The sequence below is a fragment of the Sander lucioperca genome, chromosome 20, assembly GCF_008315115.2.
Source record: "Sander lucioperca isolate FBNREF2018 chromosome 20, SLUC_FBN_1.2, whole genome shotgun sequence".
NCBI classification, from domain to species: domain Eukaryota; kingdom Metazoa; phylum Chordata; class Actinopteri; order Perciformes; family Percidae; genus Sander; species Sander lucioperca.
The window spans coordinates 13,319,029-13,340,562 of NC_050192.1; the positions used below are offsets into that span (position 1 = coordinate 13,319,029).

Sequence of the window (21,534 nt, forward strand, 5' to 3'; positions counted from 1 at the left end):
TCGACTTGCGTTATTGTCTCCAACAGGACTTTATTTTTGATGCTTAACAAAATGGTTCACACGGGAAGTGAAAGCGACTATTTCGTAACAGGGTTAATACACATGATGACAAGTGCCGTCTGTGACTCACAAGTAATAGTGGGGAGTGCTTTGTCATCCAAGATAAGTCGAGGTATTTAGTTCTGCCTTTCAATCGTTACATCAATGTATTATTTGTCATGTGAATTCACATAAAAACACAATTTCAGTGAAATGTAATGTCTCAGATCCTTCAATTCGTGCATTAACAGAGATAACAGCGCTTTCAATTTTGCAGTCAAACTGTAGTGTGAAGGCACTAATGCTAAGTGCTAAAAATAAACCTGACCACAAACCAACAATACGAAGGAACAGCACGAGGAGTGCTTTGAAGCATGATTACATTTGTGCCGTGAAAAAGTTTCGACATACGTACAGATTTTTAAAAATACTGATTTGATCTTTTATAAGAATTTACTGTTGGCAGTGTTTTACCAGTGTTATGTGCTGCTACACACATGTAAAACTCCGAATACAGCACTTACTGAGAAGCATGCTTTGCTAATCCTGTTCAGTGCTGTCACTCATTTTAAAAATACTTAAGTAATCATTCTCGAAACATGGCACACATTTAGGTTCTTAAGTAACTTAAAAATGTCACACTGATCACAAAATAATACAGCATAATTTATTTACTCTATAAGACTCGGCAAGAAGGCAAATCAAAAACAATCAAGCGAGTTAAGAAACTTATGTCTACAGGCCAACAGAACAGAAAATTACCATGTCAGGAAAAGACACTCATGCTCAATTATACTGGTGCAAAACTCATTATTATAATGGCTTTAATGTGTATGTAATAAGCATCTTAATTTGGGTATAAAGAAGTCTTAGGAGTGTGGGTAAAGCTGGTTACCAGTTTTTACGGAGACAAACCCAGTAACAAAAGAAGTCAATGTTTCTGTTGATAAATGTAATATGAAAATAAAAAATCGGAAGCAAGGCCACGTTGCTTTAAAGAACAGGAAAGTGAGCAGCGTAGAGGGTAGAGAAGCAAACTCCAGCACCCACTGTTGATGCTGATCAGCTTTTTTCATTTCAATATTCAGCACTGAATGGATAGTCCTTGTGCTTCGTGCTCCTACAGAGAGAAAAAGAACAGAAAAAGGGAAATTAAAAAAAATAAGGTTGCCCCCCCGACACACATCTTCTAGTTACCAAAAGGAAAGAATAAAACGATATACGATCTCACCAATGCATTGGGCAGACTCTCCAGTTCCTGTTAAATCCTAATATAGTCTTTATTTCCTCCTCAGTTAGTTCAAAGTCAAACACCTGCAAAGATTTAAACAACAGTCTTCAGGCAGGAGCAAAAAGGCTAAGTACGCGAAGCACATTAACGGCTAATCCTAGAAAACATCTGAACTATTTCCCAGCTAATTACCTGGAAATTCTCCTGAATGCGTTGAGGTGTGATCGACTTGGGGATCGCGATCACGTTCCTCTGGATGTGGAAGCGGATCAGGACCTGGCAGGGAAGGAGAAAGGGTATTAACATGTGAACGTGATCAAAGGTCCGAACTTGAAGTGTAATAACAGCGAGGGCCATGTGCATGGTATTTGCACACTCTTTTTTTTTTTTTTTTTAAAAAAGGAAGAAAAAAGGAACAAGCATTCTTATTCTTCTTCTTCTTCTTCTTGTGTGTGTGTGTGTGTGTGTGTGTGTGTGTGTGTGTGTGTGTGTGTGTGTGTGTGTGTGTGTGTGTGTGTGTGTGTGTGTGTGTGTGTGTGTGTGTATATTTATATGTGTATAATAACTATTTAAGGCTTTGTTTAGTTCAATTTCATTACTGATTTATTCCAGCCAGTGCTGTACCTGAGCTGGTGTCTTCTTGTGCTTCTCAGCGATGGCTTTAATGTTCGGATCTTCCAGCAGTGATGGGTCTTCTGGTTTAGCCCTGCAATTTCAATACAATCATCCGGTATTATATACCAAACCTGAACACATCGCATTCATTTCGCAGACAAATCAAAAAGGTAGACAAAATAATGAAAATACCTCAGAAGAGGGCTTACTCGAAATGAACTTAACCACAATCAAACAGTGCTGCAAAGGCAGGTAGCTGGGCAAAAGGTCAAACCATCAACACCTTTGTGGGGTTTTCAAATTCAGACTAATAAAAAGAGCTTTAATGACACCAACTTATCGCAGCAGAAAAAAATAAAACAAAAAGGTTGTTACTTAATATCTAAATCAGGACAAACTATGCCAAACACAGACAAACCACATAGACAAAGAGGAACAACAGTCACAAGTTGAAACTAACCAAAGGGATGTAAACAGACATAAAACTGAATCAGCATTCAAGCAAATATGACCCACTTCGTAGCAGTGTGGTGATATAGATAGGCAAGTCCTATCTATATCGTTTTATCTGGACACAACTGACCAGGGTCTGTCCGGGGAGCCCAGGGGGCTGTAGGCGGTCACCGAGATGCCCTGGGAGTGGCAGTAGTTGATCAGCTTCTCCTGGGTCAGGTACGGGTGGCACTCCACCTAGAGGGACAAACACACAACTCTTGGACTGCACTGCAGGAACCGGGGAGTGATGCATTAATCACATTTTTACTTTACGTGTGTAACTGTCCAGCCTTCGAGTTTCTATACACACACACGGCTTTACAGTGGCTTCAAAGTGAGCTTCAATTATGTTCAATTTACTCCTCAGTGTCTTGGTCAAGGACACATTTGCTATATTTATGTTAAAAAAAAGAAGAAAAAAAGCACCTTTAACTATACTATTCAATTTTCTATAATATATCACTTCCTGCTTTTTTGTATTTGCAAAGAAAAGTTAAAAAAAATCAAGAGTGCATTTTTGTGATCGCATTGAGCATAAGCCTATAGAGCCTACTGTACTTATTTGACCTTATTCTAAGGGATACATTTGCTCTTATTCAATATACGAGAGCCCTTTATTCTGCGTTTGATGACAAAGGGCAGAAGGTTGCTGTAATCAAATATACAACAAGACCAAACAAGACAAGACATTGAAGGTAAAGGGTGGTTCTGAAAAACAGCAAAAGCATAAGGTCACCTCAGCTAAGTGGTTCAGCCTAAGGGGAAGCTGCTGTGGCCCATTACGAATTACCAAGACATCAATTTCTCAGACCTGATAAGAGGAGACAGATGATGCCATTATGGCCCCTCGCTCTTTAAGAACAGCCATTTTGACATGTACTGGATCTGTTTTCTTGCTGCTCAGCAGCCTCGACTCAAACACGTTTTATCTAAAAAGGCTGCATATGTAAGTTTAAACAGCAGCTGGCCCCCTTGGTTATCAGGAAATGTTTTTGATTTTTTTGTCTTTGTGTACCTGGTTGTTGGCTGGCTTGTATTTGAGGCCTGGCTTGTTGAGAATAGCTTCAATCTGCTCCTTGTTGAAGTTGGAGACACCGATAGCTTTGACCAAACCAGCATCCACCAGCTCTTCCATCCCCTGAGGAAAAACAGCCTTGAATGAGTTTTGGTTTGGAGTAGGGGTGCACCGATCCGATATTAAGATCAGATATGGGTCCCGATATTGACAAAATAGCTGGATCGGGGATCGGAAAAAGTAACAGATCCACGGGCCGATCCAGTTTTGTTAGTTTTTTTTTCCCTCTGTCGCACGTGTGTCGCATGCTGGAAGAGTTGAGTGTACAAATAAATAAGAAATCAATACATTACATCTATGTTATTTTGTCTTAGTTAGGAAAGTAATGTCTAGTTAGGAAAGTCTGGTGCCTTGAGTCTCTTTCAAATGGTGGAAGGAAGGTATAAGGTGGAAGGTATACAGTGTATTATTAATTCAACAACGGTATTGGATCGGTATCGGGTATCGACAGGCATCGGTATCGGGACTGAAAAAGTCGGATCGGTGCATCCCTAGTTTCGAGATTGTAGGTCATACTAAATCCTTCTTGTTCCACTTAAAAAAGCCATTGCTCTAATTTGTCTCCACTCTTATAGTCACAACACTGATCTTAGGTCTTGTGTCATCACATCTTAAGCCTATACTAGTCTAAACTTGTTTTTTAAGGTCTCTTTTCTTTCTGACTTCCTCAAAAATGTTGACAAACAGATATGAGCTTAAAAATGCAATGATTCTGGTTTTAAATGAATGAAAACATCGGACACACACATCTTTGTTATGCTAATTCCCAACACGTTTCTACTTGTTCGATACTAGCGAGTGGTTTGTCAGTTTAACTCACCTCCCATGTCTCCAGGAAGTGAGTACTATCACTGATCGTCTCACCTGCGCCGTCCAAAGGAAATAGCTCACTGCCAGCCTGTAGAATGACAAAGGGATTAATAGCCTTCGGGTTTACACCACACTTGATATTTTTCGCACACACTGCTGAAATAATAGTGTGCCTACCTTGAAACCCATGGGCCAGTGCACTAGATAGAGATCAAGGTAGTCTAGTTTAAGATCACTGAGTGTCTTCTCACAGGCTTGCCTCACCAGGGACTTCTCATGGAAAGTGCACCACAGCTATGACATAAAAGGACAGAGAAGTTAGCTAGCGTGCATGTTCAGAAATCCAGTATTAACACACTTTACATACAGTAAATAAACAGTTCCAATGCCTACTTGTGGAAGAAAAAATAATAAGGACGTGCATATGCACCCGCAACTCACCTTGCTAACAATGAAAAGATCCTCTCGTTTGGCCACGCCATCCTTGATCATGGCCTGAACACCCTCCCCCACCTCGGCCTCATTCTGGTAGACATACGCTCCATCAATGTGCCTGTAACCCGCTGAGATGGCTGCTTTCACCGCCTCTGTGACCTTGCCAGGAGGAGACTGGAACAGACAGGGTGATGGTTATTTACTGTATTGTGGTCCAGACATACTGTGTGCCATAATAACACCAATGTACACTAATTTGGTGTAAGTACAATATATTAACAGTTTATGTTAACTTCAGTATAACACACATGCAAACTGTGCAAAAATGCCATTGCCTCATGTCTAAAAGGGAGTTTTTAGTTCCTGATTTTGTCCCCCAGTTTAGTTATTGGGACTATTTGGGACTGGAAAGGGGCCATAAGATTAGTTAAGTTTCACAGTTAGTAATCACTATCTATTTTATTGTTATTCTAATGACAAGGGTTATTCGATATTTTATGAAAGAAAATCACATATGCTTTACAGTGTAAAGCAAAGAAACCGCAATCTTCTCAGATGATTACAGATAATGTTGCTAATATTAAGGTACGCCAAACCTCTGGCAGTCCTGTGAACAAATGGAAGTGAAATTGGCTGTTCAAGCTGTATCACACTTACAAAATTGTTGGTGTTTATAGCAACACTTGAAATGTGTGGGTCACAGTGAATAAAGTAGAGCCTGTGTGCAATGAATACTGTTATCTTAAAGTTTGTACAGCGTAATTTGACCCATCTGATTTGCACACGACGGTCATGCTTCTAGAAACCTGCTACGTTTAGATTAGCCATGGTTGTACCAACTGAAATTAAATATCAACCCACATTTACTCGTAAACTAAAATACAATTACTGGTGAATTAGCTATAGCCTATAATAGGCAGGTATGCCCAGGAAAGTCAGATTTAACGACGTTAGGGTCTCCATTTGTGCTTTCTGTTGCCACATCTAGCTAGCTAGCTAACGTTAGACAAAAAGTTAACGCTAGGTAGGACAAGACAACATAGTAACGTTAGATAAAAATAAACGCACCTTCCATGTCCCCAGTCCCACAATGGGCATTTGTGCACCGGTGTTCAGTTTCACTGTTGTTGCCATTTCTCCAAAGGACGAGCAGACCCTAAATGCAGCTCTAACAGTCGAGTAGAGGAAGCGAATGCAGAGAGCACTGTGCTAAAAGAACGCTTGCATCGTCGATCGATTAACTATGCCTTTTAATTCATTTAGGTGCGAGGTAGACGTGAAAGGCCACAGAACCACACACTCCTGTCAATCCGGTATTTTTTTTATTAGTCAGCCCCAATTCTTAACCATTTACACTGGGGAGATGTAGTGGTTTTGCTTATCAGCAGTTGTAGAATAAGTATCAGATCTTTTACTTAAGATACTTAAAAGCTGCTCTCGGTTTAACTAATTTTAATTAGGCCTACTTAATTTACAGCTGGATAAATCAATAATAGCGCATCGTATTTTATGTGTTAATCATTTGTTTTGTGTGTAAAATCTTAATCAGCAAAGTAAGCACCAGTATCTACATCTGCCAGATAAAGAGGAGTAAAAAGTGTATTTCCCTTTTAAAATGTAGTGTATTGGAGATATTCAAACAAAGTTTAAGTAACACATGTATGGTAATCAGGTGCAATACCTGGGTAAACGTAGTACTTAAAACCCCATTTCAAGGCAGAATGAATCATGACAAATTAGGGCTGGAGATATGATTGAAATCAATATTCCAATATTGATATGTATCTCCATGGAGGAAATGTGTGCAAATCAAATATAAAAAGTAGTAAATAATGATCAAAACGTTTAATGCATTCTGCAGTATTTAGATTAGATAAGATTAGATTCAACTTTATTTTCATTGTGCAGTGTACAAGTACAAAGATGGGGGTGGTGATGGCGCAGTGGATATGACACATGCCTTTGGTGTGAGTGACCGGGGTTCGATTCCCATTGCGATGCATCAACCAGAGGTGTGTGACCTCTGACATATATAGCAATTGTAAGTCGCTTTGGATAAAAGCGTCAGCTAAATGACATGTAATAATAATAATAATAATAGTAATAATAATAAAGACAGCGAAATGCAGTTTGCGTCCAACCAGAAGTGCAAAAAAAAGCAGAAAAGTGCAATGTGATATACAAAGTAAAGACAGGTGGTGCATAGGCAGGACAATAAATATATTGCAGTGTAATAAGAGCAGAATAAATATGGCTATGTAATATGAACAACACGTACAGTGCAATGTGGTAGCAGTGACATACTAGTAGTAAGAATAATATAGATATATGCATTGTATTAACAATATATAGTAAGAAAAACAGAATAAATACGGATATACTGAATGAACCATATAGACAGATATGTACAGTATGTATGCATGATTTAGCAAATTTTAAAATATTTATTATATGTCTTATAAATGGTATTTGTGTGATTGGGGAGCCCTGAACTTTCCAAGGACCTAAGATAGTTCCCAGACTTAACCACACCTGAGATCCACTGGGCAAAATAACACCTGCCTTTTGCATGTTTTTAAAAGTTTGTGTTGGTTCTATCATTGAACCATTAGAGGGCACAATTGCCACACTTAACGAACGTGAGACTGTCTCCTCGTATTACCCAACGGAGTCCCCAAAGTAAAATAATCACATAATTTCATACACTAGCTAATATGGCCAGTAATTACAGTAACTGAAATGATTGATCAGTACTGTTGAAAACCTCATGCACACATCCAATATTTGATTTAACTTAATCTATTAAAAATGCTTTAGGAACAAGCTTTGAGTATATTCATTGTCTGGTCTGTAATGTAGGAGATAATATTATTTTTAATTAGTCTTTATTATTTTGACAATAATGTCCTCATGGCATTATGCACTGTAAAGGAGATGCACACAGACACATGCAACGCACGCACACACACACACACACACACACACACACACACACACACACACACACCCTAAAAGACAGCTAAAAGAGGGAACAAACACAAGATGTCTTTTTTTGTCAGAATCAGATAAAACCTCACAGACCTTTTACTGAGCCATTCAACACTCTGAGCAGAAGATAAGAGAGGGAGAAGGGAGCGATATAAAAAACATACAAAGGGAAAAGTTATGGGAGCCAGAAGCCACTGTGTACCTCACAATGGCTCTCGCTAAAGTTTGGGTCTTTTCTGATCTTCTCCCAGCTGGACGTCTGCTTTTCAGACCATGTCTCCTCTGATCTAACTTCAGACACTGGAGGGCCTTTTGCCAGCATGCAAACTGTCAAAGTACCCCAGGAATCAAACACCGTCGCATGCTGTTATGATCAAAGAACCACAGGTAAACCAGACGAAGACACAGCCACATACTATTGCCATCTAAAAGAGGGGCGGGGGGGGAGTTTTCATTTCAGAGGCTCTTATTTTGCGTCTGCAAGCGGATACCTTTTCACTGGACCGAGTGCATCGATTGAAATAAAGGAAAAGGGAAACGGCCAGGCATTTGAAGATACAACTGAGGCCCGAAGTAAAACCGAGTTCCTCTCAAGGAAACTTCTGGACAAAGAATGTAGATGTAGGTGAGATTTCAGAGTGTGTTGCTCAAAGAATTTGAAGAGAAAAGTGGGAAATATTGATACCCTAATGGTGGTGGTGTGAGAAGTAAACATATAGATCACAATGAGCAACTGTCTCCCTTTCCATTATGTACGGCCATAATGAATGCTCAGTGCAGCTGGTGGTGTCCTTTCTTTCCTATAGGCTCTGCATCAGATCAGACACTCCACCAGTAAGACCTAACCTGTCCTGGGGAGATCAAACACCTCATTTCATATCATGGCCTTTGCTCCATTCTCTCCACCTCTTGTCTCTCCCATTGGCCTTGGCTTTGCTGTTTTTTTCTCTCTGTTTCTGCCAGAGTGCCCTGGGTCATAATCTCCACCCATAAATCTAATGTTGAGTGTCAGCTCCCGCTGAGTTCACTCACACACTTGCATTCCGCACATTCTGTCTATCGAACAATAACAAGATGAGGGAGAGAAATCCCTACGTCATAAGTAAATCAGAGCCATTTGTTAAATGCATTACATGTTCTCGGATATGCTGGAGATTACGGAGGCTGATTTGAGCCCTGCAGACATCATGGAAAATAGTTCTTTAAAATGTTCAATAATCCCACTCATATCTGGATTAGGTAGACCGTCTAGATTGATATAAAGATGAAACAATTATTCAGTTAATTCGATTTATTGACAACAACTTTGATAATCGATCAATAACTTATATCATTTTTGAGGAAATTTGACAAAAAAGTGTCTTCTACAATAGGAAATTAAATATTTTGGGGATATTTGGTGTATTGGTTGAACAAAAAATTGTCACTTTGTTTTCTGAGTTGTGCAGCACATTTTCCACTATGTTGAATTTTTTTTTGACCGAAAAAATAATTGATTACTCAAGAATTCTAATTATGGTTAGTTGCACCCCTTAATTGATTCTGAAAACAAATATTGAAAAGATAAAGTGGAATGCACACACATATTGTTGTATATTTTGCTACCATATACAACTTTGAACGTCTTCAAAATTGCAGTGACAATGTCAAGAAACAATTCACGACAAAGAAAAAGACAGATTTGGCTCATACTGTTAATTTAATGGCATTTTGCTGCACAGGGCTATGTGTGGAAATCCGTTAAGGCAATCTGTAATGCAATTTGTAATATTATGTGAGGAAGAGCGTCACCACTACAATCATGATGTAAAACACATTGGTGTTGGTATGTGAACGGTCACATAGCACTAAAATCGTGTTAAAGCCTTGGCTATGTAAACAAGCGAAGCTGCTGCCTCTACCAGAATAGTTCAGCCAATATATTTAGTTAATGTTACGGAATGTATGTGTGAAAGAGCCTCTATACCAACTTAACCCAATTGAAAGAATGCGCTCTTGAATAAAGATAGGAATAAAACTCCATACAGTTTTTGCTAATTTCTTGGATTCCCTTAATACGTTTAACACTTTGGATCAGTACAGTATTTGCTTTTTTTCCCCAGTTCTATTTGCACTAGATGTCTTCGGAACAATTTCAAGCTACTCCTTGCAAGAAAGAGGACAGCTGCATAGAATCAAGCCTTATATTCTTCTTGTAGCTGGCAAAAGTATCTGGTTTTGGTTTGTCTGTTGTCTCGAACGGCATGTGACAGACAGAATGAGTGTCCTCACATGACCACAGAGAACTTAAGATATTGGGTAATTGGTACATTTCTTATTCTGATGATGTGGAAATGATGTGCATCCAGTTTACACAACGGAAGTTCTCCAGGCCTCTAGGGGGAGCACTAAGTGGAACAGCTTTTTTTTCTTTACTTTTTTTAAAGATCACTTTTTTGGGGGAATTTTAGGCCTTTATTTGTATATGACAGCTTAGACTTGAAATGTGAGAGAGAGGGGGATTTACATGCAGCAAAGGGCCGCAGGTCGGAGTCGAACCTGTGGCCGCTACATCGAGGAGTAAACCTCTATATGTATATGGGCACCTGCTCCATCAGGTGAGTTACCCAGGCGCCTGAACAGCTAGATTTTCAACCCCATGGGGAGACAGAGAGAAAAAGAGAGAGAGAGAGAGAGAGAGAGAGAGAGAGAGAGAGAGAGAGAGAGAGAGAGAGAGAGAGGGAGAGAGCATGATGAGAGGTTTGTTTTGAAAAACGTGCATATTCATTTTCACGTTTGGCCCTCGTCTTTTACAGTGTTATAAAAGAGCAACAGGTTTACATAGCTATAGTCTCACTTTGCCAAGACCCTCCTCCAAAGCGCGCTGAAGGAGGGTCTGGCTACTCCACACAGCATTCGGGAATCGGAGGAAAACGTGCTCTGGTTTAATGGCATTTCATTAAACCAATCAGAATCGTCATGGGCGGCGCTAAGCTCTGCACAGAGCCGCAGCAAAATAGTCATGCGAGAGAAAACTCAGATTGGACAGATAGTCCCGGAAATGTAACGTCAAGAATAACATAGCTACCATGTTAGAGACAGACTTCTACAAGGGCTTGCTAGCTAACACTAGTTATCCCATATATGTTACTGAAAAGTAGAACACTTATTAAATATTAATTTAAAAAATAGGAAAACAAAAGATCCACTCTCTCTGACATAACCTCGCCTTCCGTTGTGTAAACTGGATGCAGCGTTTTTCTGTTGCATTTGTTTTCGGGGTTTGTGTGCTTTTCATTTTGCATGGTTTCTGTATTTGCAGCGCGTTTATGTATTTGGTTGTGTTGTGTGTATTTGCAGCACATTTGCTAAATGCTACGCATGTGTTGTCAAATTAATGAAGACGTTTCTTTAATTTGCTTGTGTTTTGTCTATTTGCATGCGTTTTACTAAGTTGCAGGGCGTTTGCCCCTGTCGGCCACCATAGGATCCAAACCACACACTCTATTGTGTATTTTCACATGCACTTCCATACATGGTGAACACACAGCCATGGCCTTGTCTGTGAGCAGAGGTGTCTCCTCTCTGGCCCCTCAGACACGGTTTGGGTTTTGGCTTGATTAACCACTTAGTTCAGTCTCTCAGACACAAGATTGCAGGGAAAAAGAAAGTAATGAAGTGCTTTTGAATTTGCATTCCTGAGAGCTTTCACAGCCGCCTTGATTTCAGTCTGCCTTTGCTGTTTGTTCTTCGTCAAGAGATGTCTGCTATTTTAACGGTAACGCGTAACAAGTGTCCATCCAACCTCCTCCATATTGCTCCCTCATCAACCTAACTGCCATGAATAAACACAATCAACATGCATCTGAAGGGGGAATATGGAGGCTTTTTCTCTCAAATCGTCCCTGATGGGTTGTTCATCATTGTCATTATGCAGATTACAGTGTGACCGTGAATGCAATATTGGAGCCCTTTTCCTCTGGATTGAAATGTCACCGTTCCATAAAGCTGACCGAAAACACTTGTGTGTTTTGTTGTAAAAGTCGAGCAGCGCTAATCAGTTATGGACAAACTGTCTCAAGAATATGAGATGAACAGCATTTTCAACACTTGAAAGTCAAGCCTTTATTTTTAGTATCGACCTTGACAACAATAGATGATTTTGTGTGTATGTTGCATTATCAGCTGAGGTATCTGCTGTAATTTACCAGGTAAGTACCATGATTTGGTTGAGAATTTCCAGAAAAATCTCAGAAAAAGATATATCAGACAGCATTGTTAGACTAAAGCTTTTTTTTGTGTAACTTGTTTTTTGTTTTTTTTTAACGTTATTTAATTCATTTATGAGCGACCGTGATTATGTAACATGATGACTTGCCTGAATCTGTGACTATTTCTGTCTCCGAAATGGGGCAGTTGACGTAAAAGCTTCCCTTTGCACTCAGCTCCTGGGTGCTAGAAAAGAGGAAATGCAATTTTGTTTAAATCTGGGGCCCTTTCACTAGTCCATGCTTCCAGGAATGTTTAAACATCAATAGGAGGTAGACCAACAAGCAAGTTAATTTGGATAATCTGAAGGTGGACTTAGATAAGATAAGCAGATAGTAGATAAGCAGACATACAGTATACCAAGGGGACCTGTCTTCCATAACTTCAAATTAAAAAGGTAATTAATTTGAGATTCCATTCTTTTCCGAATGCAAATAATATTGTCCTGCAATTTAAAGTGTGCGGTGTGCTTTTTAAAAGCTGCCTTTGCTGATATTTATTTATAGTGATGGAGATAGAAACCTTCACTTCTCCACAAGCAACATCCTGTTTAACAGGAAGTTCTTTAGTGGCAAGTTGGAATGTTATTGGATATCAGGAACACATTTTTGGCTCTTAAATCCATACAGTATATTTCCTATTCATAGATATATAGATATTAAGATTGGGCATGATTTGTGAATTATTAATTGCAGAGAATTGCAGAGAAATTGCATGCTCATCTAGAAATCGTTGCCAAATAAAGTTCTATGTAAACCCATACTAGGTTTAGATTAGATTTGTTTGTTTTTTGGAGATTGCAGTGAATGTTTATGTTTTAGAATAATATATATATATAATATAATATATATAATATATAATATATAATCATATATATGCTGTTGGGCAGCTTGTGAATTTTCCCTTGGGATCAATAATCTGATTGTATAATAATAATAATAATAATAATAATAATAATATTAATACAATAATCTAATTGATCACCTAATCTTTATCCATAATAGTACAACATCATTTATTTGTTGATTGTAGTTTGTATTATTAATCTGAATCTGCAAAGTTACTAAAGGTATCAAATACATGTAGTGGAGTAAAAAGTACAATATTTCCCTCTGAAATGTGGTGGAGTAGAAGAAAAAGTAGCAGAAAATGGAAAATACTCAAGTGAAATGAAAGTAACTAAACATTGTACTTAAGTACAGTTGCAGAGTAAATGTATTTAGTTACTTTCCTTCACTGTAAAAAACAAACATTCAATAGACATTTACTCCTCTCAATTATTTCATGAAACTGCCTTTGTAAAAGTCCCATTGCAGCGTTAGATTCCTGGCATCACTTTGACATGTTGTTGTCCTAGCGCGGGCATGTTGAATGATTGTCTGAGTGCAGCTTTGAAAGATCAGAATGACACAGCGGGAAAATCTTTAAAGTTCCTCATGGGGTACTTCCTCTTTTTTATCACCTGATATTGTTTACAATATATAAAGAAAAAACCCTGAGAACTTCTCTAATCTTGCATCACGGGAATGTTGTTTTCAGACCTTTGCGTGTGCCGGTTCGGGGCTAGGGAGGGGTAAAAAAAAATGTGTGGGCGGATTGAGCTATATGGCAAAGAGGGTGGACGTGTGTAAAGGCCTCATAGGACGATGAGTCACAACCAACATGACTAAGTTTTTCTAAAAGAATGTTGAAAAAATGTCTGTTACACATAATCCAGTATTAGATAAATTATTGCATCTGATTAATTTGGGGATAAAGGACTTTAAAGGTTTATAACAACTTCAAACACAGATTTCAGTGCTTTGTAATTTTTTATGTTTTATTTTATTTTATTTTTTATCAAAGATGAGCCCAGGTGAAAGAAGTTGTGTCAGTAGTGTGTAGCTGTGTAGTGTGTAATAGCAGAGATGGATGTGTGCAGTGCCACATAGCTGGAGTATGTTTAGAGGATGGGGTGCAAACTTGGAGTAGTGTGCAGCAGAATGGAAGTGTGCAGTGTTACTTTGACATTTCAATTTATGCACAGGGTACTCCAAGAGTTTTGCAATTGGTGAGTCATGACTTGTCTGCAATGTCATATAGAAACAGAGTTTATGACACACGCGCCTTCTGAAATGTTTGAGGACTTTATTATTATTTATTTTTTTATTTTAATTTCAGTCTGCAGAGGTGTAAGTTGAAGTTTCAAGAGAGTATGTATGAGCAATGTCTTTTTTTTTTGAGATGTTGAATGGATGCATACACCACCATCTTGTGGTCAATCTGGAAATGACGATTTGGATTTCATTTACATTTCCACAGAAGTGCATTTCCTTAATAATGCCCTGTCCATTATTGTTTAGGCTTAATTAACTGGGCTTCTGATTAAATTAATAGTAATAATAATGTCAACCATGTTAACTATTATTAGTCGTATCAGTATATTAAGGTAAACGGTGTGATGGAGAGATGTGTGGAAGAAGAGGTGGGCTGGAGGGAGTAATGTGCTGGAAGAACGTCAACACAGTCTGCTCTGAGGGCTGACTTCAAAGTGAGACTGTGGTAACCTCCTCTCAGCGGTGGCGCACACCCTTGACCGATGAAAAGCAAAAGTGAATGTTCATCCACGGTCTACAGCCTCTTCCTGAAACCACTCTTTGAAGTCACAAAATGGATCTGATTGACTTGTGATGTGAAGACACATATATAGGATAGAAGACAATTATGTTTGACAATGCACATGCCTGCTGCATGTGTTTGTTCCAAAGTTTAGGCCTAATTACATTGTATATAAGCATATTAAAGGTCCCCTCTCCTCCGCCTTCCTACGTTTGTACAGAATGGGTACCCACAATGCAATAGGACTTAAAGACATCAGCTTTAGTCATGCTTGCAATTTTAGCAGTCAGCACATTTATGTGACAGGTGAGAGGTATATGTATCATCATGTAGACCTGTATCTTACAGTTCAGGATACTCACATTTTAAATTATATGTAATGCAGCAAGCTTGTTCATGGTGAAGAAAATGACCAAATATTTGTATTGTTAGTACAGATAATATCTGTTATAGAATATTGTAAATGTCATATAAAAGCAATACGTTACTCTGTAGAATGTCATACTTGCTTGTACCGGTAGACTTCATGGAGACTTAATAAACTATACTATACTATACTAGACTATAAAATGTTAAGAATTAACATGGAAGTTTCATATTTAGTGAGGAAATAAAAGTTGATCATACACATGATCATAAACCAGTCTGTTTTATAGGCATACTTAGAATATAGCCACATGTAGGTCTTAACATTTGTTTTGACTCTCCTCTAGTTTGTAGGGCTTGTAAACTGTGTGGCTTTTTCCCAGACATACTGTACCTGCCTGTCTTATCCCCAGCGACTCACAAGCAGTCCCGTTCAAAATTCAGTTTCGGCCTCAAAGATCATCTAATATACGAGATTACCTGCTGTAATATGATATACCAGAGAGGCACACTCAGATGGAAATAGGGCTAATGTAAGTTATGAGTTTTAATTCAGTTAATTCTCTAATTCTAATTCTCTTAGTCTAATGCAGTTACAGTTGTGCAGAGGCAGTTGAGAGGTAAGCTTGAGTGTCAAGTGTCTGAATATGCACTGTTGTTAATGCATTATGGGTATCCTATCAATATCCCTGGACCTCTTCAGTGCAGCTTATAATGCTTTAATGGAACTAAAATAATGAGTTAAACTAAAGTGATATATTAAAATATGAAGAAAAAAAATGTCCATACACATTTTGCATGGCTTCTCCAACAAGTTAGTTCATATCAAAACCATATTTAAGTGATTGGAATAAGAACAAACACAGCTAAACCACACAGGTTTAAATCAACCCTTAATGGTGACCCTAAGCTCTTTACACAAACTGAATACACTCTGTAATAATGACCTTGTGTGAGGGAGTGTATGGTAAGAAGACTTTGCCGGTGTGATCAGTGATAGAGGCTGGATCTCCTGTGTGTCTGAGCTCTTCATCATTATCGTGGCTCGCTGACTCATATCTTGAGCACAGGGAACAAAACTCTCGCGGCGGCCTTGTTCCCGACACAATGGGACGCCGGGAGGGACAATAATAGAGAATTAGCGCTGAAAAAAGCAAATAAATAGGTGCTTCAATACATGACAGCCCAGCAACAAAGCCCACTGTGGATGAGAGGGAGAGTGAGAGAGAAAGAGAGGTAGAGAGAGAGGCCTTGATGAAAATAAATAGTGGAGCTCAAAGGGAGGCAAGGGTTGAGCGGATTGGAGGTGATGATGAGTGGAGAGCTGTACAAAGTAGTACATCTATGGGAAAGGTTTTAATGAGGCAGACGGTGGTGGGTGGGTGTTTGTGTGTGTGTGTGTGTGTGTGTGTGTGTGTGTGTGTGTGTGTATTTAGTCATCTGTGACACAGACACTCATAAAATCCTCAGCAATGATACTCCAAACTTCCTGTCTCCACGTGGGTGGTTTAGGATTTGAGTAAGTGTGCAGACAGACAGACAGAGAGACAGACAGACAGACAGACAGACAGATAGACAGATAGATAGATAGATAGTTAGATAGATAGATAGATAGTTAGATAGATAGACAGATAGACAGATAAACAGATAGATAGATAGATAGATAGATAGATAGATAGATAGATAAATAGATAAATAGATATATAGGTAGATAGTAATAGAGATGCAAATTTAAAGGAATTTCCTTTAAGTATTATTGGATGTGATAAAAAGCATTAAAAAGTCGGTTAATCCTAAAAAAAAAAGACGCAACATAAAGTGAAAATGTTTCCATGATAACAGCGTTTAAACTAATGCCGTGGACAATAATTGCTGCAAAAATCCAACAAAATTAGGTTTGAGCAATAAATTAAATAAAGTTCAAAAGATTTATTAAAGCAAATAGTGCTACACAACATTAGAGGATGTGTATAAGATCATACTGAATGTTGGACAGCCACAGCATTTTTGCTGACCGTAGCTGCTAAAACATCTGCTGAGGAGGGACAGATGTCCCAGGGATGCACAAATACTGAAAAAACTTTACCAGCCCAGGAACTCTTTCTACATTTCACTTCCTGATTAACACTCAAAGAACGTGGCTTAGAAAATTCATGACTACTGTTTTAATGTTGTTGGAAAGTACTGCTTGTCCCCAGTTTTGGGCTTGCGGTGAATTGGGCAGCTGTCAGCTAGTTCCCACATTGTACCCAACAGATAGATGTTTTTTTTTTTACTATGTCACCAATCTAGATAGAGTTTTGTCACTGATGAAAAATGAATAAATCTGATAACAGAGACTGTGAAACAGGCCTGCAGCCAGATGTAAAGAAGTGTGAGCAGCACAGCAGCTCCAAGGCTTTGTATATCTTCAGAGCAGCAGGAGGCCTTTAGGTCTACTGTCAGATCTCAGTTCTCAGTCAAACAGGCTCAAATAGGAGTACCACTTGTTGAACAACCAGGGAATAATAAGGTGGTGGTATCATGAATTCAGCACATCACGGTCATACTGTTTGTAGCGTTACATGGCCATTCAAATCAACAGTGAGCCACGTTAGCTGAGATAAGCTAATTAGGGTGGAGGAGAGGACACCTGACACTCTGAAGGCAAGCTTCCTGGTTGGGATTTACACTAAACAAGGTGTAGGCCTTGATCTAGAATCATTAGTTATGTCCTAAAAAGTCTCTTTCTAAGGTAATGAGATTATCTATGAGGCGCAATTTCAAATGCCACCAAGATATTATGTTATATATATAGAACATTGTTTCACTTGAGTTTGAAGGATTTGAATTCACTGAATGGAATTTGGAAAGCAGCTGCCTCTTCCAATGCTACCAACAGTGCATTATATTATCCCTCTCTTATAACACTGTGTGTATGATGTGAAACAATGAACACAGGTTCAATGTGAGATCTGCAGTTAACAGGTGGTTATAGGTATATACTGTACGTGTGTGGCTGTCACTGTCAACTCAAGGGAAACTGCAATGTTTTACACTGGAGATGATGAATGATGACGAGTGAGTGGTTTAACCTAAAGTTATTATAAAAAAAACATTTGTTCAATGTTCATACCAAAGCTCACACAGATCTTAAACCCAGGTTGGGAAATGTTTTTACAGGGTATTAGTCAAGCAATAACAAATACGTCAATGAAGTGGTCTTCTGCAGGTATATATTACATCTCTGACCCTGAGCCATTTGCGCTAAATACACACTTTATGGGTTAGCATTAGAGCAGGAGTAGTTGGGTGACAAAAGCCTAGTTGAGGGGCATTACCTATAAAACACTCTTCGTGTGTTAGGCCAGTTCATTGTTATTTGAGAAAGATGCCTTGCTCATGGGCTAACAGAGAAGCTCACAAACCACAGACAAAGACTTGGGCTAATCCCACACAGACAAACCACTTGTTCCAAATGAGCATTCTTGGAGGAATGCAGCTACAAAACCCTATCTCTACATTTACAAAAACCTGTTTTCTCATGGCCACATCATCTATGCATTTTTACACAGTGTCTCGAACTGCCTGCCGAATTCTGCAGCAAAGGTATTCTGCAATGTTGGCGACAGAATAAAAGGCAATTAAGCACTGTTTGCACCATGCTTGGACAGCCAGGCAGCCATATGCCTTGCCAATTAACCTCCCACATAAGGAGAGAGAAGGAGAAAGAAGACAATCTAGACTCCGACATTATAATCACACACATTCTCTTTGTGTTCAATCAGTTCTGCATTGTAGCAAATGTATGAATCTCCTATTTTACATGTATTCTCCATTAGTACTCCTGTGGCAGTGACAGCTAATTTGCGCTCAAACATTGTAATTTAGATATAAAGTACTTACTTACTTCATACTTGCACCCTTGGCTCCCCCTGGGGCCATCGGCTATTGAGGATTTCTCCCCCATCGTAACCATTTCTGGGTACGTTTTTCCAGTGTGTTCCAGCTGTGGCTCGTCACCTTCATTTCAGCCTTCAACAAAGAAATTAAGTGGAATGTTTTTATTTTGTATTATGGCACCAGTGATGCTCAATGCTAGAACTTTTCATGCGTCTTTCGTTGGCTTGAAAAAGAACTGAAAGAAGGTCTGAATTTATTGAGTTAATTAAAAGCACAGAGCAAAGCAATGCATGTGATGCATGCAATAAAAACGTTATATCTGTACTGCCTATTTTCCATTTTTATTTCTCCTTATCTCAGACTTGAGCATCTTTTGCCCATGATTGTATTCAGTGACATGATATTCATGTCACAACAAAACTGGCACTACCACTGTAATACATCTATAAATGTATTCCAAGAAAATACCTTTTTAGCTGAATGGGTTATATCATTAACAATTCATATAAAAGGATGGTTGGCAGCAATGTTTTTCCAATCAAATTGGCTTTTAAGTATATATCAACTGATTCTGGTTAAGTCACAGCCTCCAAGATGCTTTGATCTGGGGCATGCTGCCTGTTGTTACTTCAGCCACACAACAATCAACTTTGGCCATCCATTCACTTCATGATGGAAATATTAAAATTGTACATAATTAAATCCAATGAGGGGTCATTTACTCACTTCACAAATAAACTCCAGCAAGATACTAATGTCACTGGACTGAATAGATTTGAGAGAAAGGAAAGTGGATAATTTCCAGAACACTGAAATAGCTGGAAGGAAAATTCTTCTATTAAAAAATAAAGTGCTCAGATCTGATAGCAGACATTAAGGCTCCCAGGAAGTTAAAAAAAAAGATGCTAAAGCAAAGTACACATAGTTACTGTACTTTTTTGGTTATATACATCAGTTGAAGGCAAGTAAAATATTCTGCTATATAAGGCTACAGAGAACATACATGACAGACATCCAACCCTGTGACTAATATGTGCTAATGTAGCTGAAAATGTTCCTTTAATATTTTTAGAAGATACTGTCCAGCTTTCAAGATTAGCAATGAGTACCACTATGGTAACCATTGTAATCAGCTCTAATGTACAGCTGTCTAAAGTAGTCTATATCCACGACGTTCCACTTCCGGGATTGCTCCGCTGCTGATGAAAATTCCGCCGGATTGCACTCATTTCAGGCCGGATATCTGATATGTTTGTGTTAACATTTTAAACTCTGGTCGATTATGAAGACTATGGTTAACCTTTTCTCAGATCTCTGCAAGGTAAATCGAGACAGCTAGCTAGACTATCTGTCCAATCTGAGTTTTCTGTTGAACCTGTTCTGTTCTGAACCTTTGAACGTACACCTGTTCCACCAAAACAAGTTCCTTCCCGAGGCTATTTTGCAGAGGCGCCGTTGCTCCGTACGTCGCTTAGCGCAGCCCAAGACGATTGTGATTGGTTTAAAGAAAATAAACCAGAGCACCAGTTTTTCTCCCATCTCGTAATGCTGTGTAGACTCGCCAGACCCTTCTCTGCTGTGCTGTGGAGGAAGGTCTGGCAACAGACAAGTCTAAAGTAACTGGTGGAACACAATTTCTTTTTATTACTGATGATAAACACATGCAAATGCACGCATGCAACCACATCTACTAGTCCATCTCCCTTCTACCCTTTCCTCAACGTATTCACTGAGAAATTCAATAATATATTTGAATTATATTTATACATTTTAAAGTTAATAAGGACAATATAATAATTCCATTACATAATTTGTTAATGTACTGACTAATTGTTAATTTCCTTTGTTTTTTTGTTGTCACTTAGATCCACTTCCGGGTTGTTAGAAATGTTCCAGTCGTGCTCCGGCCCAGACAACCAGTGGGAGATTAGTCAGAGAGATCACGGACAGGGTTTTTATGAGTCTGGACCACATCCATACAGCTGGCCTCAGTTCTGCCCCCCTCGGCCCAGCTGTACTGTTCACCATTCTCTCTCTCAGCATCCTTATGATGGAGCCTACACCAGAGCACAAATCCCTGTTTGGTGCCAATCCCAAAACACATGGAAGGTAGGTAGCCACCACAGAATATTATGGTAACACTGTATAAATAAGAATCAAAGTATTCGTGACTCAATTATGTATCAATAAGACAGTCTATAACCACGCTAGCAGCTTGGTGAGGCTGTACTTATGTACAGAAGTTATTTCAGCTAAATGCTAATGTCAGCATGCTAACAGGCTCAGAATGACAACGTTAACATGTAATGTTTACCGTGGTGAACATCTTCAGTTTAGCGTGTTAGCATGCTATCATTTGCTAATTAGCACTAAACAGAAAGTACAGCTGAGGTTGTACTGATGATAATGTCATCAGTTTTGCAGGTATTTGGTCATAAACCAACTAAACCAAAGTTGACACAAAAATTTGAATTTGGACGTGATGATAGCACAAGATGAAAGTTAAGAAAAATGGTTTATCTTGAGGGAGCCAAGAGTTGTTGATATATGTCACTCTTGACCAAAACATTGGCCATGTGGCTAGCATGGAACATTGGATAAATTGAAAGACACATGTCAGACACTTATATCATGTATATAAGACACATTTGCATTTGTGTTTTATTCACATCTTTTGTATTCATATTAATGTGTTAAAACCCAATGATCAAAAAAGCACTGTATAATGATCCACTTCCACTGTTATAATATT

General features: G+C 38.7%; 2 protein-coding genes and 2 long non-coding RNA genes across 7 annotated transcripts in view; 1 reads left to right on the forward strand and 3 right to left on the reverse strand.

Moving 5' to 3' along the window:
* Window positions 1-10: 10 nt before the first annotated feature.
* On the reverse strand, window positions 11-5,961 carry akr1b1.2 (aldo-keto reductase family 1, member B1 (aldose reductase), tandem duplicate 2). The gene is made up of 10 exons (XM_031284923.2): window positions 5,769-5,961; window positions 4,707-4,874; window positions 4,443-4,559; window positions 4,276-4,353; window positions 3,396-3,518; window positions 2,469-2,575; window positions 1,895-1,976; window positions 1,463-1,546; window positions 1,271-1,353; window positions 11-1,159 (listed from the first exon to the last, which is right to left on the reverse strand). The coding sequence occupies exons 1-10, from the start codon at window positions 5,832-5,834 to the stop codon at window positions 1,117-1,119; spliced, it is 951 nt and encodes a 316-aa protein (XP_031140783.1). The 5' UTR covers window positions 5,835-5,961; the 3' UTR covers window positions 11-1,116.
* Window positions 5,962-11,696: 5,735 nt separating this feature from the next.
* On the reverse strand, window positions 11,697-13,638 carry LOC116039844. Its single transcript, XR_004102523.2, has 2 exons — window positions 13,205-13,638; window positions 11,697-12,115 (listed from the first exon to the last, which is right to left on the reverse strand). It is a non-coding gene; the product is annotated as an uncharacterized LOC116039844 (long non-coding RNA).
* Window positions 12,161-21,534, forward strand: part of tfec (transcription factor EC) — a 49,608-nt gene continuing 40,234 nt past the window's right edge. For all 4 annotated transcript variants that reach the window (XM_031284916.2, XM_031284917.2, XM_035996341.1 and 1 more), the window contains exons 1-2: window positions 12,161-12,333; window positions 20,648-20,891. In XM_031284916.2, the coding sequence (XP_031140776.1) occupies window positions 20,670-20,891 (222 nt within the window). In that variant the 5' untranslated portion in view covers window positions 12,161-12,333; window positions 20,648-20,669. The remainder of the gene's footprint in view (window positions 12,334-20,647; window positions 20,892-21,534) is intronic.
* Window positions 18,792-21,534, reverse strand: part of LOC116039842 — a 194,609-nt gene continuing 191,866 nt past the window's right edge. Inside the window, exon 5 of the long non-coding RNA XR_004102521.1 lies at window positions 18,792-18,914. This is a non-coding gene — a long non-coding RNA (uncharacterized LOC116039842). The remainder of the gene's footprint in view (window positions 18,915-21,534) is intronic.

What these genes read in the sequence shown, in the direction of transcription:
- akr1b1.2 (XM_031284923.2), bottom strand. Translation starts at nt 5,834, where the DNA reads ATGGCAACAACAGTGAAACTGAACACCGGTGCACAAATGCCCATTGTG. An exon ending in ACTGGCCCATGGGTTTCAAG is followed by an intron (nt 4,354 to 4,442) that starts GTAGGCACACTA and finishes GTCATTCTACAG; the next exon opens with GCTGGCAGTGAGCTATTTCC. An exon ending in GGCTCCCCGGACAGACCCTG is followed by an intron (nt 1,977 to 2,468) that starts GTCAGTTGTGTC and finishes TTGAAATTGCAG; the next exon opens with GGCTAAACCAGAAGACCCAT.